At 34.4% G+C, this 13,064-nt stretch overlaps 1 protein-coding gene across 1 annotated transcript; it reads right to left on the reverse strand.

The window, feature by feature from the left end:
• Positions 1-1,646: 1,646 nt before the first annotated feature.
• Positions 1,647-8,752, reverse strand: LOC113515817 (proteasome subunit alpha type-3). Its single transcript, XM_026900106.3, has 5 exons — positions 8,577-8,752; positions 8,159-8,365; positions 4,574-4,822; positions 2,565-2,677; positions 1,647-1,851 (listed from the first exon to the last, which is right to left on the reverse strand). The coding sequence occupies exons 1-5, from the start codon at positions 8,595-8,597 to the stop codon at positions 1,674-1,676; spliced, it is 768 nt and encodes a 255-aa protein (XP_026755907.1). The 5' UTR covers positions 8,598-8,752; the 3' UTR covers positions 1,647-1,673.
• Between the last annotated feature and the right edge of the window lie 4,312 nt (positions 8,753-13,064).

A 13,064-nucleotide genomic window follows, 5' to 3' on the forward strand; every position in this document is an offset into this window, starting at 1 on the left:
CAATGGAGTTTGACAGCCCCATTGCTAACTTATTAGGTCGACCTCCACGTGCTTCCCCCTGGAAACCATCGTGATCAATTCTTGTAGAATTCGTCACGATGGGCTAACTGACCTACTTCATCCTCACCTATCATTCTTCACTGGTGCCCCGCCGGTGTATACTGATAGCGCGGGTGGGTTACCATTCCATTATCATACATTTAAAAAAAAACTTGAAATGCAAAATAATGAATAATGAAACCGATTCCCTAACTAGCACGTAGTCAACGTGTCATGGCCATGCCATGGCAGTTTTCCGAAATCTGGCCTAAAATGACAAATCGATTTAATCAAAATATTAAAAACTTTAGTGCAAAGATGTCATCAAAAAGCATAAAAAAATATTAAAATATTAATTTATTTGTTGAATTTCAATTAATTTATATAATTATATTTTTGATTCGTTATTTAATTAATTTTCTGTTCGTACAGGCCAGATTTTTTGTTCTTTTCCCAGAAGAACCAGAGGAAGTCTTCCTCTGGTATATATATATATATATATATATATATATATATTTAGAAAAACACAAATATATACTTAATATCAAAGAGATAATATACTACATAGACATACCAGAGGGAAACTTTGTACAAAAGTCGATTGCTTGGGTACCTCTGTCCCATTCGTGTTTCAACCGTGAAGCAGCTGTGTTTGCATGGCTGTGTTTCGGTTTGAAGGGTGAGATATGGCGTGAATTTACTGGGTGTGTATGAATTTACTGGGTACCATGGTAGTGCTCATGTCTATAGGCGACGGTTACTACTTTCCATCAGATGGGCCGTCAGCTTGATTGCCATTCTAAGTTGTATATAAAAAAAAAGTGAGCAGCTATATTTCTTTAAAGTTAACAAATAGTTTTTAATTCGTATAATTGCACAAGTAATATTAGCCTTTAAATATTTTTAATTCAATAATAAATAATTGGGACAAGGGTAGGAAGATAATTATGAGATTGATTTAGAGAAGTAGCACTTCAGAATCGACGCTATTGTTATTGCAAAATTGTTCACTAATACATACATACATACATACATATCTGTCACGCCCGTCTCCAATTAGGGTAGGCAGAAACAATGGAACGCCAAATACTTTGATTCAAACAAACCTCTTTCTTTTTTCTTTCTTTTGTTCACTAATATAGTACTTTTAAAGTGATAATTTAGAAACTTTTTATGGAAACGATCAAAGTATTTTTTTTTTGTATGCAGCTTAGAATGGCAATCAAGCTGACGGCCCACCTGATGGAAAGTGGTAACGGTGGCCTATAGACATATTTAATACACGTAATTATGTATATTAAATTAATCTACTTATACTAATATTATAAAGAGGAAAGATTTTTTTGTTTGTAATTGATAAACTCAAAAAATAATCAATTTTAAAAATCTATAGAAAGCTACATTATAAGTAAGATTGAATATATTTTATTTAAAAAAAAATCTAATTTATTTTTCTATCTATCCATGCGAAGACGGGGCGAGTCGCTAGTCAAAATATTGAAAATTATTTTTTTAATTTATAGATATTTCTGTCTTCTGACATACGACTTTGGTATGAATATTACTGAATTATTCTCTTAAGTAGTGTAAAAAAATAAAACATGCCATTTATAATAAAAATGTATTAACTAAATTCACATATCTCCCTCATCAGAGTCCTCAATGTCGGCTAGGGCTTGTTTGGCCACGTTCTCCGCTTCTTTCGCCAGCTCCTTGGGCACCAACTCGTGGCGCCCTCTGGTGGCCTCCGACACCCAGGACAATTCTAGCTCGAATTGTTTGTCTTTTAGTTCGTCATGTACTAGGTAGATGCTGAAAAGAAAGATATTATTTCACTAGTTTTTGCCCGCGATTTCGTCCCGTGTCAATGGGGCATGTTAATTGAACAGCCTATATTAGTATTGTATTGTTTTTGACAACAAATCGGACATTTTATAAAAATATTAACAGATAGCGCACTTTTGGACTTTTACAACAACTGTAGGAATAAATACAATAATCCTTTTACCACATTCCTTATCATCCCCCGAATATTGTATTTTTTAAAAATAGGAACCACAATTATAGATACTACATTTGGATTCTCTGTCTTTGAGTTTTGGTTCTTGCAAAAAGATTATTTATAGATTTCAAAATTTCAAACTATACTCCTCAAACTAAAACAAATGCTTGTTAACCATACACTTAGTGGAATAGTGGTGTCTAATAACAATAAGGCAGGGGGGAGATGGATTATTAGTAGTGAGATCCAACAGACCCATTACATATACCCTAACGGGTCGACCTCCACGCGGTTCCCCCTGGAAACCAACGTGATTATTTTTTTATGAATTCATCACGATGGGCTAACTGAACCGCCTTTTCATCCTCACCAATCATTTCTTACTGGTGCCCCGCCAGCATATCCCGATAGCGAAGGTGGGGTGACCATTCCATTTTCATCCATTAAGAAAAAGACTTTAAAAGGAGACTTTATGCAAGCCTTCCCTCTATTAAAATTTTTAATTCAATATTTGTGTACTTACATCCTAGCTGCCTCTCGCACCAACTCTTTAACAGTCAGATCAGCCAGCTTCAGCTTCTCGATCTCAGTCTTGGCAGCTTGCTTGGCTTTGCCGACGGCGCAGCCAAAGTATGACTGGAATTTTATAAATTAAATATACAACATCTGACATTAAATAGTATAAAATATTTGTTATTAAAGATATTGGAATATAATTTTACCAGAGGGAGACTTTGTACAAAAGTCGATTGCTTGAGTACCTCTGTCCCATTCGTGTTTCTACCATGAAGCAGTTGTGTTTGCATGGCTGTGTTTCGGTTTGAACGGTGGGATATGGCGTGAATTTACAGGGTACAGAAGAATAACACCTGAATCCTCAGGAATGGTAACGCAGGGGGGGTATCATGGACGAAACAGTATGTGTGTGTACTGTTATGTCCATGGTCCACGTATATATTACGGCTCATGTCTATAGGCGACGGTTACCACTTTCCATCAGGTGGGCCGTCAGCTTGTTTGCCATTCTAAGTCGTATAAAAAAAAAAAAAAAAAAAAAACAATTATAAGTTTAATATATATACAGTACAAATTTGTAATTTGCTGCATGGTCTCAGCATAGAATGAGTCAATCTTTCCAATCCCGTGGGTGTCGTAAGAGGCAATTAATGGAACGTAATGGTTGACGGATGTTCATCCATCAACCATTAAGTTCCCTTATAAAACATCACCAAAAACCTAATTGCAGTTGCCAATCTACCTGCCAAGCTGGCAATACTGGCAAAAATCCCCCCTGATGGGGGAGGCCATGTTCAGCAGCGAATAATTAAGGGCCGATGTGATGTTACAAATTTCAGATTTCATATGACTTTAAAATATCACTGCACAATATAAACAATTCTACAGAAGTTGGTAAGCGAGAAGTCTTAATTTAAGATGATTGGAGACAAGGGACAACAGCTATAGAGTTCAAATTTGTCAAACTGTACATTTTGTTTAATCCCTTTCTTGTATTTACTGTGTCTGACTTGCGCCATCTACCTTTCTCTCTGTACTTATCCATTCTTTATGCCAGGTTGTCTGTAAGAGATTGCTCTTAGCGATAAAGCCATCTTTTGTATATGCACATTCTGTATAAATACTCCTTGTATACATCTCTATTGTGCGCAATAAAAAGTTTATTATTATTATTATGCTTCATGAAACTGGCATAGTCACTTAATTAAATTAAAAGCTTAAAAAGCATGAAAAATCAACAAAAACAAAATAGTAAAAAATTTATACAAAACAATTTGTAAATAAATAGTCGACTTTCCTTTATATATTAAAAAAACATGTTTCTGCAGTGAAACAGCTATGCATGCTGGGCTGCACTCCCTATTGACCACCTTTCATTACTGTTTGAAAGGTGAAATTACAAAGTATGAAGATGTAACATCTTTGTCTTTAGGAATGGCAAGATATCAGTGGTATCGCATGTGATGTTATGTCTTCTACGATGTCCATAGTGCATATCTATAGGTGACAGTACCATGAACATAACAGAGTATACTGCAACGTGTTTGAGGTTGTCACTCCATCTAGTGAAGGGTCTTCTTACACTGTGTTTGTCCATATTTTTTTTTATGCAACTTAGAATGGCAAACAAGCTGATGACCCACCTGTAACCGTCGCCTTACGCCCATGATAAATGTGTTGCCATTCCTGAAGACTCAGGTGTTATTCCTCTGTACCCAGTAAATTCACGCCATATCCCACCCTTCAAAACGAAACACAGCCATGCAAACACAACTGTTTCATGGTTGAAACACGAATGGGACAGAGGTTTCCAAGCAATCGACTTTTGTACACTCAAGAACTTTTCTTCCCCATTGGATGTCGATTCTTCGAACTATGTGACTAGTTATTGCTACTTCAGCTTTCTTATTCTTCGGACTTTTGCGGACAATCTTGTTTCAGATTCTATCATGCAAAGAAACTCCAAACATAGCCCTCCCATCCCTTTTAGTTACATAAAAAATATTAAATACTTACAAATGACACCCCACTAGGATCAAGCATGTACATCTGTGGTCCTTCATATTTAGTCCACGTGCCCATGACCACAGAGCAGCCGTACGGTCGGACGGCACTGTATAGAGTATAGGCATGCATGTACATGGAGACCCTCTCGTTTAAGTACTTCAGAGGCACTGGCACTCCGTATTGAGATCTGTAGTTCGACGCTTCTGAACGTGCCGTTTCAACGATCTGTCTCGCGTCCGAGATAAGACCCGCTACAGCCTGGAATGATAATTAAGAAATTGTTTTATAACTTAAACAGATTATAAACCTTCTTGTCATGATTTTATAAATCAAAATGTAATTGTAGCCCTGGGTCCATTTTTATCTAAAAAATATTTTTCTTGACCCTGTACATTTTTTTTATACAACTTAGAATGACCATCTGATGGAAAGTGGTAATCGTCGCCTATAGACATGAGCAGTACCATGGACATAACAGAGTATACTGTTTCGCTCATGATACCCTGCATGCACTGTCATTCCTGAGGACTCAGATGTTATTCCTCTGTACCCTGTAAATTCACACCATATCCTACCCTTCAAACCGAAACACAGCCATGCAAACACAACTGCTTCACGGTAGAAATACGGATAGGACAGAGGTATCCAAGCAATTGATTTATTTATTTAACATTTATTTAACAACAAAAAAGGAACCAAAATATAATACAAAATATTTGCAATATTTTAAAATTACATGTCACAGTTAGAAATATTAAAAATTCAATAAGGACACAAGAGGCACTAGGGGTACCAGCTAAAGATGGTGTTTGCCTATAGTAGAAATAATGTATTTCTCCCACTTGCTTTGCAAATGTAAAGACAATGGTGTGGATAATTTTTAATGCATCTCACTAAAGATATTTTAGTTTTCTTGTTTGAGCCCTTACATTAATGGTAAGTTATAATTTGATAATCTGGTTTTCATCAGACCTTGCACATTGAACATGGTATTAAGCCAGTTGGAGCCTTTTATGTTTTATTTTTTATGCCATATATATTTATATGCCTACAATTGTAACTGAATAAAAATACTTCTGTATTTTTTTTTATACATCTTAGCATGCAAACAAGCTGACAGCCCACCTGATGGAAAGTGGTAACCATCGCCTATAGACATGAGCAGTACCGTGGACATAACAGAGTATACTGTTTCGCTTATGATACCTCCCATGCATTGCCATTCCTGAGGACTCAGGTGTTATTCCTCTGTACCCTGTAAATTCACGCATTCTCCTACCCTTCAAACCGAAATGCAGCCATGCAAACACAACTGTTTCACGGCCGAAACACGAATGGGACAGAGGTACCCAAGCAATCGACTTTTGTACAAAGTCTCCCTCTGGTTGTATAATTTACTAGGACACATATCCTTATTAATCCCATTAATATTAAAAAATGAAAGTTTGTAAGGATGAAAAGATAGATAGATGGATGGATAGTTTGTTACTCTTTCATGAAAAAACTACTGAATGGATTTGAATGACATTTGACTCATGGTTATATCATAACTTACATACATAGGATAGTTTATTTACATACTGATTCTCACAGGCAAAACCACAGTATTACAAATGTGAAAATGAGTTTATTACATACTGTAGTTATTGTAGTATGTAATATGTGATGTATTATATGGGATGGAGAAAAATATAGGCTATTTTTAACTTAGCTAATGAACACATGCTGGTCACAGGAATGAGATTGTGGGTAAAAGCTAGTTGATTGATATGTAAAAATAAATTGGATTCTTTTTCCGCACTTAGGCTCTTTTTTGGACCATTATATGGGATGGAGAAAAATATAGGCTATTTTTTTGCTAATGAACACATTGAGATTGGGTAGTTGATTGATATGTAAAAATAAATTGGATTCTTTTTCTGCACTTAGGCTCTTTTTTGGACCATTATTCGTAGGAGTCGTAGTACAGCCAGCTTAACTCCACCCAGAAACATAGGAGCTTCCTGGGATTTTTGCAGGGCTAATGGAGTGAATGGGATAGATAAAGGAAACACTAGGCGTCATGTCGTATGGGGAGATCAAAGATATGGCCTGGGGCCAGGCTAGAGCTGGCTGGAGGAAGATGCATGAATTAGTTGCACCGACAAGAGGAAACTCTTAAATGAAAAGAATGGAGTGACGTATTAGTTAATCTAGTTGATTAATACATTTAATAATCTATCCCAACTTTAATCATGTTTATATATCTCTTCATTCTAATTAGCAAACTTGACTACTTCTTTACTATAAGTAAAATAAGTAGGCATTATATCTACATTACTTAGTATCTTAGTTAAAAACATATATTTTGAATGTTTCCTTAATATGAATAATACACAAAGCAAGCTACTTAAGTAACATTATTTTTTCTCACACACTCTTGAGATTTTGTTACAAAAAAATCTATAAACAAGAAAAAATTGTATGAGACCGCATGAGCAAACTATATTAATAAAAATTAAAACCAAACAAAAAAGTTACAACCTTGGTTGTTGTGACCATTTAGCTTAATTATTAATTCACTCTTGCGCCACCTGCCCATTTCTATCTGTTCTCCTTTAACTAAAGGTTGTCTGTAAAAGATTGCCCTAGCAATAAGACCGCCTTTTGTACCTTTATGTGTATATTTCAATCTGTATTTATGTTACTGTATTTCACTTGAATTATTCACTTGTCATTGTATATTTTTATTTATGGTGCAATAAAGAGTTAAATAAATAAATATAGACATTAAATCAAAGTCGCTCGTATGTAAAGCACTTTAGTATGAAGTAAATGTAGTTATATCAACTCTGGATGTAATGCCGAGTTTGGGTGTAACAATTGCTTTTAATGTATTATTTGTAACAAATTCTTAGAAATTCCATGCAAACATTGCATCCAGAGTCAACTGCCATAGACACAGAGAGATTTTAGACAGTCAGCAACTGTAGTGACCTTATCCTCTTGTTTATAGAAATATTTTAGCTAGGCAGATAGGTAAGCATGTAAGTTTTGGAATTAAAGTTATGGTTAGTGTGATATTGTGAGTGATACAAAGTGATATTGTGAGTAGCAACTGTGTTTAGTAAATTTTTGAACAAGTATGGCTCCTAGACACCTTTGCCTGTAACAACTTCTGCTACATCCCAACCCAGTTTTGCATTCTCTTATTTCAATTTAAAATTCACATCAATTTCCATCAGGCTTTTTTTTTTAAATAAAGTACTACTACTCATATTACTTGCTGATAAAGTAGCTCTATTTAGGTTAAAGCATTTTTATTTACAGTTAAAAAATATTTGTGTTTATCCATAACTAATAAAAAACTTCCTCTTTATATTGCCTATGTCGTCATAGTCGTAGAATACTGACGGATCTGACAAATATTACATATATAGATTCATTAGTATTCTATGACTATGAAAATATATATGTATAATAGGAATTTCATTAACATATCTGTTTCTGTTTTTGTCATATCTGACATACAACAAACCATGCATTAAGTTTTGTGGTTTTAGCCTATGCCAAATGGAAAAAGTTTATAATAATAATCAGTTAATTACAACTCACCATGCCAACATGTTCATCGACATGAAAAATCCTCTTATTAGCACCAGGCTCATACAATTTTGATGTGACCAGTTTTTCAACGGCAAATACAACTCCATCTTTCCCTCTCAGACCAATAACTGTACCAGAGTTTTCCACCGCCTTTGCTGCGTATTCCACTTGAAATACCCGGCCATCGGGTGAGAATTGTGATGCGGAGAGGTCATACTGAAATGATTTGGTCAGTTTATTTAATACAATGAATAAGCAATATTTATTACTTTACTACGTTTACAAAGACACTATGATAGTATAAATATTATATTTAATTATTGAAATAATATAAACATTAATTTTTAAACCAATAATTATCTTAAAATTTTAGTTTATTGTTACATTAGACACTACTTAACCTATTTATGTTTAATTTTATACTTACACCTGTTCCAATGGAACTCATTCTCTTATATTGTTTTTAATACTTTAACAAAGTATAATTTTTAACACAGTCAAATGTGTCCACTCATTTAACAATTTCAATAATGAAAAAGCGATTTTTTTTTGGAGTCGGCGGCGATGACAAGCAAATATGGATCAGTTCGTTTTCCTTGTCATCGAAAATTTATGCACTGACATTTCATACGTTCCGTTCCAATATCATGTTAAAAAAAACGTAATAGAACTACACAATATACCTAAATGTGAAAGTTAGAGCAGAAAAAATCTTTTATAGTATAAATACATATACAATACTGGATACAATTGAGTACGATTTCTGATTTATCAGAAAATTATATTTTAGACAGTTCTTAAACCCTTATTTGTAACGTTCTATTATTTGACACACCAATCGGATAGTGAATTCGGAATAATAGAAAACATACATGTTGGATTTTAACAAATCATGTCGCGGTCATTCTTTTGACAATTTTTTTTTCTAGATATTATTTTGATCGCGGTTGAATCAAAGATAGAAGTAGACATTGAAGATATATATTTATGGTTGATGGTAAAAATAATATCAAATGTTTTTATCTGTGGTTGATAAGGTTTATCTACGTATGTAAATATTGTACCTAAGTTTTGTATTCAATTGTATTTTGTTACTTATACATTTTAGGTTGATGGCTTTTTAGCCAAAATTTAATAAATAAACAGAAAAATATCTGGTTGAATTCAAATTTTAATGAACAATCAATAGTAACTTATGATTAGACTGAATGGACAATGCTCTTTGTGCACAATTTGGACGAATTTTAAAACAATAAAAATTTTAATTTGAATTCCATTGCTTCAACAAAATATATATATTATATTATATACATAGAGTATCGAGTCTCAAAAATAGGTCAGTTTTTTGTCAGCTAGTTGTCAAATTAGCAAATTTTTTAAACTCGTTTTTTATTAATTTTCTTACTGTGTGCGTAACACAATGTATTTTAACGAATCTATATTTAATTATTTTATAAATAAAATAAGTTTTTACGCATTATAAAGGTGCAGAATTTATAAGACAAAATAAATATAAAATTTATAAAGGAATCACTCATAACTATTTATCACGCAAAATTATATGAAAAAGATAATCCGCTTTTCTCTAAAAAGCATTCTATGGACACTGTCTATATAATCAAGTTTCTACGATATAGTTAATAATCATTACGTTGTCGTGTCTACTTTCATAGGTATTTACGATAGAAAGAGTAGATCTATGGGTCTAAGAAAAATAAGGCGGTATGGTTTAAATGTCTAGCTTGTTCTGTTTATGGACGAATAAATAAAAAAAAAAACATGTTTTTTTTCAGTGGAATATCAACCACGCCAGCTACATATCAATAACTAATTACAAATAAGTGAGGCAAATATTTATTTATTTGTTTAACTCTTTATTGCAATATAAACGAAAATATATAATAAAAAGTAAATATTTCAAGTGAAATACAGTAACATAAATACAGATTAAAATACACACATAAAGGTTCAAAAGGTCTTATCGCTAGGGCAATCTCTTACAGACTACCTTTTCAGAGGAGAGGATAGGATAAAATTAATATGATGGATTCAACAAAAATTAATGACAATAGTTTTCAAGGGGAACTGCGTGGAGGTAGAACTGACAGTGAGAGTCACCCCGTGAGAGATGATAGATTAATGATGAAAGCAGCTTAGTTGTCAACAATGAACACGATGTTTTCTATGGGGAACCGCGTAGAAGTCGACCTAATAGGGTATGTTGCTGGCATTAAGGTTATTAGACCTTATCATTAACAATAAAAAAAAAAAATCGTATCTAATTCCTTTTATCAAAAAAAAAAAAACAAAGTTTATTATATTGTTACTCTAGCAAGCGAGTCGATACACAGAGCACCCAAAGCGTTTTACCCCTAATTACCGGTTCCCACTATCTACTCTGCGCTTACAGTGAAATGTAAATACACTTGAAAGGGTTCGTATGCCCTTCAAGAAGCTCCGAGTGGTGGAATAAAACAAAATGAGTTTCGCTATTGATCCGTACGTGCATTTATGTTTAGCCAACCTGAGAATACAAATGTGGGATGATATTGTACCTATTTGTAGGAATACAAGTGCGGTTTTAGACGTAAGTGCGTACTTTACATAGGTTCTCTGTACTTTTTCTCTAGTAGGCACTTTAGTGCGTATAACAGAATAATTTGTTTACTTCAAGGGTATTATTTTTGTTTCCATTGTGTAGGATAAATACAGTTTGTGTCTGTTGGAATCTTGGCTTCAAACGTTTCCGAGAAGTCTCAAAAACATTTTCAAAACAAATTTCAAAAGTAATTTTAAATATTCTTTTTTGTTATAAAAACTTTTGTTCTCAACTAATTTTGTTAAGATTGAAGCCAACTGTTACTGGCTGAAATAATGTAATAAAAAATCTAGGTATACCTAATTACATCGGTACACTTTGGGGGGAGAAGGGATTGTTAGTATTAGGGATTAGTAGCCCCATCGCCAGCAAATATATCCTGTCAGGTCGACCTCCTCGTGGTTCCCCCTAGAAATCATCGTGCTGAAATCCAGACATATTCATCACGGTGGGATAACTAACCTACTTCATCCTCACCTATCATCTCTCACTGGTGCTCCGCCAGTGTATACCAATAGCGCAGGCGGGGATACCATTCCATTATCATCCATTAAAAAAATTACATCGGTACTACCTTTGCATTAATATCAGTATTAATTCTAAAACGCAGTAGTGGGAATGTTGTTTTGCGTAAATGAGGTCCCAAGTTCGATTCCCGGTCTGTTAAATTCAGGACACAAACTTTTCTGAGTTAGGTCGGGTTTGAGTGTTCTGGGTAGTTTTTTTTTTCATTTAAGAGTTTCCTCTTGTTGATGCAACTAATTCATGCATCTTCTTCCAGCCAGCTCTATCCCAGGCCATATCCTTGACCTCCCTACATGACATGACACCTAGTGTTTCTTTTATCTGTCCCATGTAGTTATTCCTCGGTCTGGGTAGTGCCCAGTAGATATTCATTTCCAAGTTTCTCTAAATGTATAATGTAGGATAGTTGGAGATTTTTAGTGCTAGTCATACATATATTTATATAGGATAAGTACTTAATGAAAAAAGAAGAATAAAGAACAAATATACAGTTCCAAAATAGATATTTACTTAATATTATCTCTAGCATAAGAGATAACGTACGCAACAAGATCACCCATAGAGATAGGCACTTTAGATAAACCCAGTCGCCCGTGTCGAGCGAGTCCTAGCTATACAGATTTCGCGACAATGCCCTCCCTCTTTTTCGGGTGACAAAAACGTAAACACGGCCACGATCGTAAATTCTTTTGACATGGTAATCTGCTACTTGTGTGTAGGCGGCGTGTTTTCATATTCACACGCTAGATTATTGATAGTGCCTGCAATTTCAAAAGGAATTGTTTGCGCATCTATACCTGTTTCTTAGATATGTTTTCAAAACGAGCGTGTATTGTTCTGCAAAGAACACATATTTTAATAGTTACAAATAAAATAAATGATAAACGTCAAGATACTTTACCCACTGATAATTAGGCTGTATGGCTTAGTTCTTTTGTCTTACATTCACACAATTATAACAAGATATTTTGCAAACATATCAGTTTTAAAATGTTTGAATTTAGAATAGATACGGAATCGTGTATCTGCAAGCAGTATTTACTTGTAAACTTAGGAATAGGCAGTAGCCTCCCTCTTGAATCATCACCAAAGCCAAACTGCGGTTGCCAATGGTTTGCCAAGCGTGGAAACTACTGGTAAAGCTTCCTACAGAGGGAGGCCTATGTTCAGCAGTGGACAGTATAGACAGCTAACAGCTGATATGAGGATGTTCAGTTTCAATAAACAAACACTATGTGCTCATTTATCCGACGATCTAAATAACAGAACTGAAATGCAAACAATTCATCCGACAAGGTATCCCACAGTCTCATAAATAGCAATACGTACACGAGTTTATTACTTTAATAATGTTGACCCTACCTGTGTTACGTTGGGGAATTAAAACAGTGTCTGACATGTTCCGCGGACAAGGTCCGCTGTTCCGGGCATTAAGTAAATATTACTGTAATTGCGTTGTCTGAAAAATGCGAAGATAAATTTTTGGGACGGTACCGCTCCTGCTACGCATACGGAATGAGCCGCGTTGGGACTGGGGATTATTATTTGCGCAGCCAACGTCCTAATTAAGGTAACTTTTTTCTTTGTCCAGCTAGAGTTATGCGTTCATAATGGCGTTATGTGGTAATCATTATAATGAGTGTGTATGTAATTGAAGTGCGGACTCTTACTGCAGAAGTTGGGATAGAAATAAAATAGAATAATTCGAGATATTGGTTTACTGGAAGATCTTAATAAGATCTTGGAGGTACTAGATTAGACTGTTCTTCAAAGTATTTGTAAATAAGCAGA

This window comes from Galleria mellonella, unplaced genomic scaffold (genome assembly GCF_026898425.1).
Source record: "Galleria mellonella isolate WM207_F2 unplaced genomic scaffold, CSIRO_AGI_GalMel_v1 utg21, whole genome shotgun sequence".
Taxonomy (NCBI): domain Eukaryota; kingdom Metazoa; phylum Arthropoda; class Insecta; order Lepidoptera; family Pyralidae; genus Galleria; species Galleria mellonella.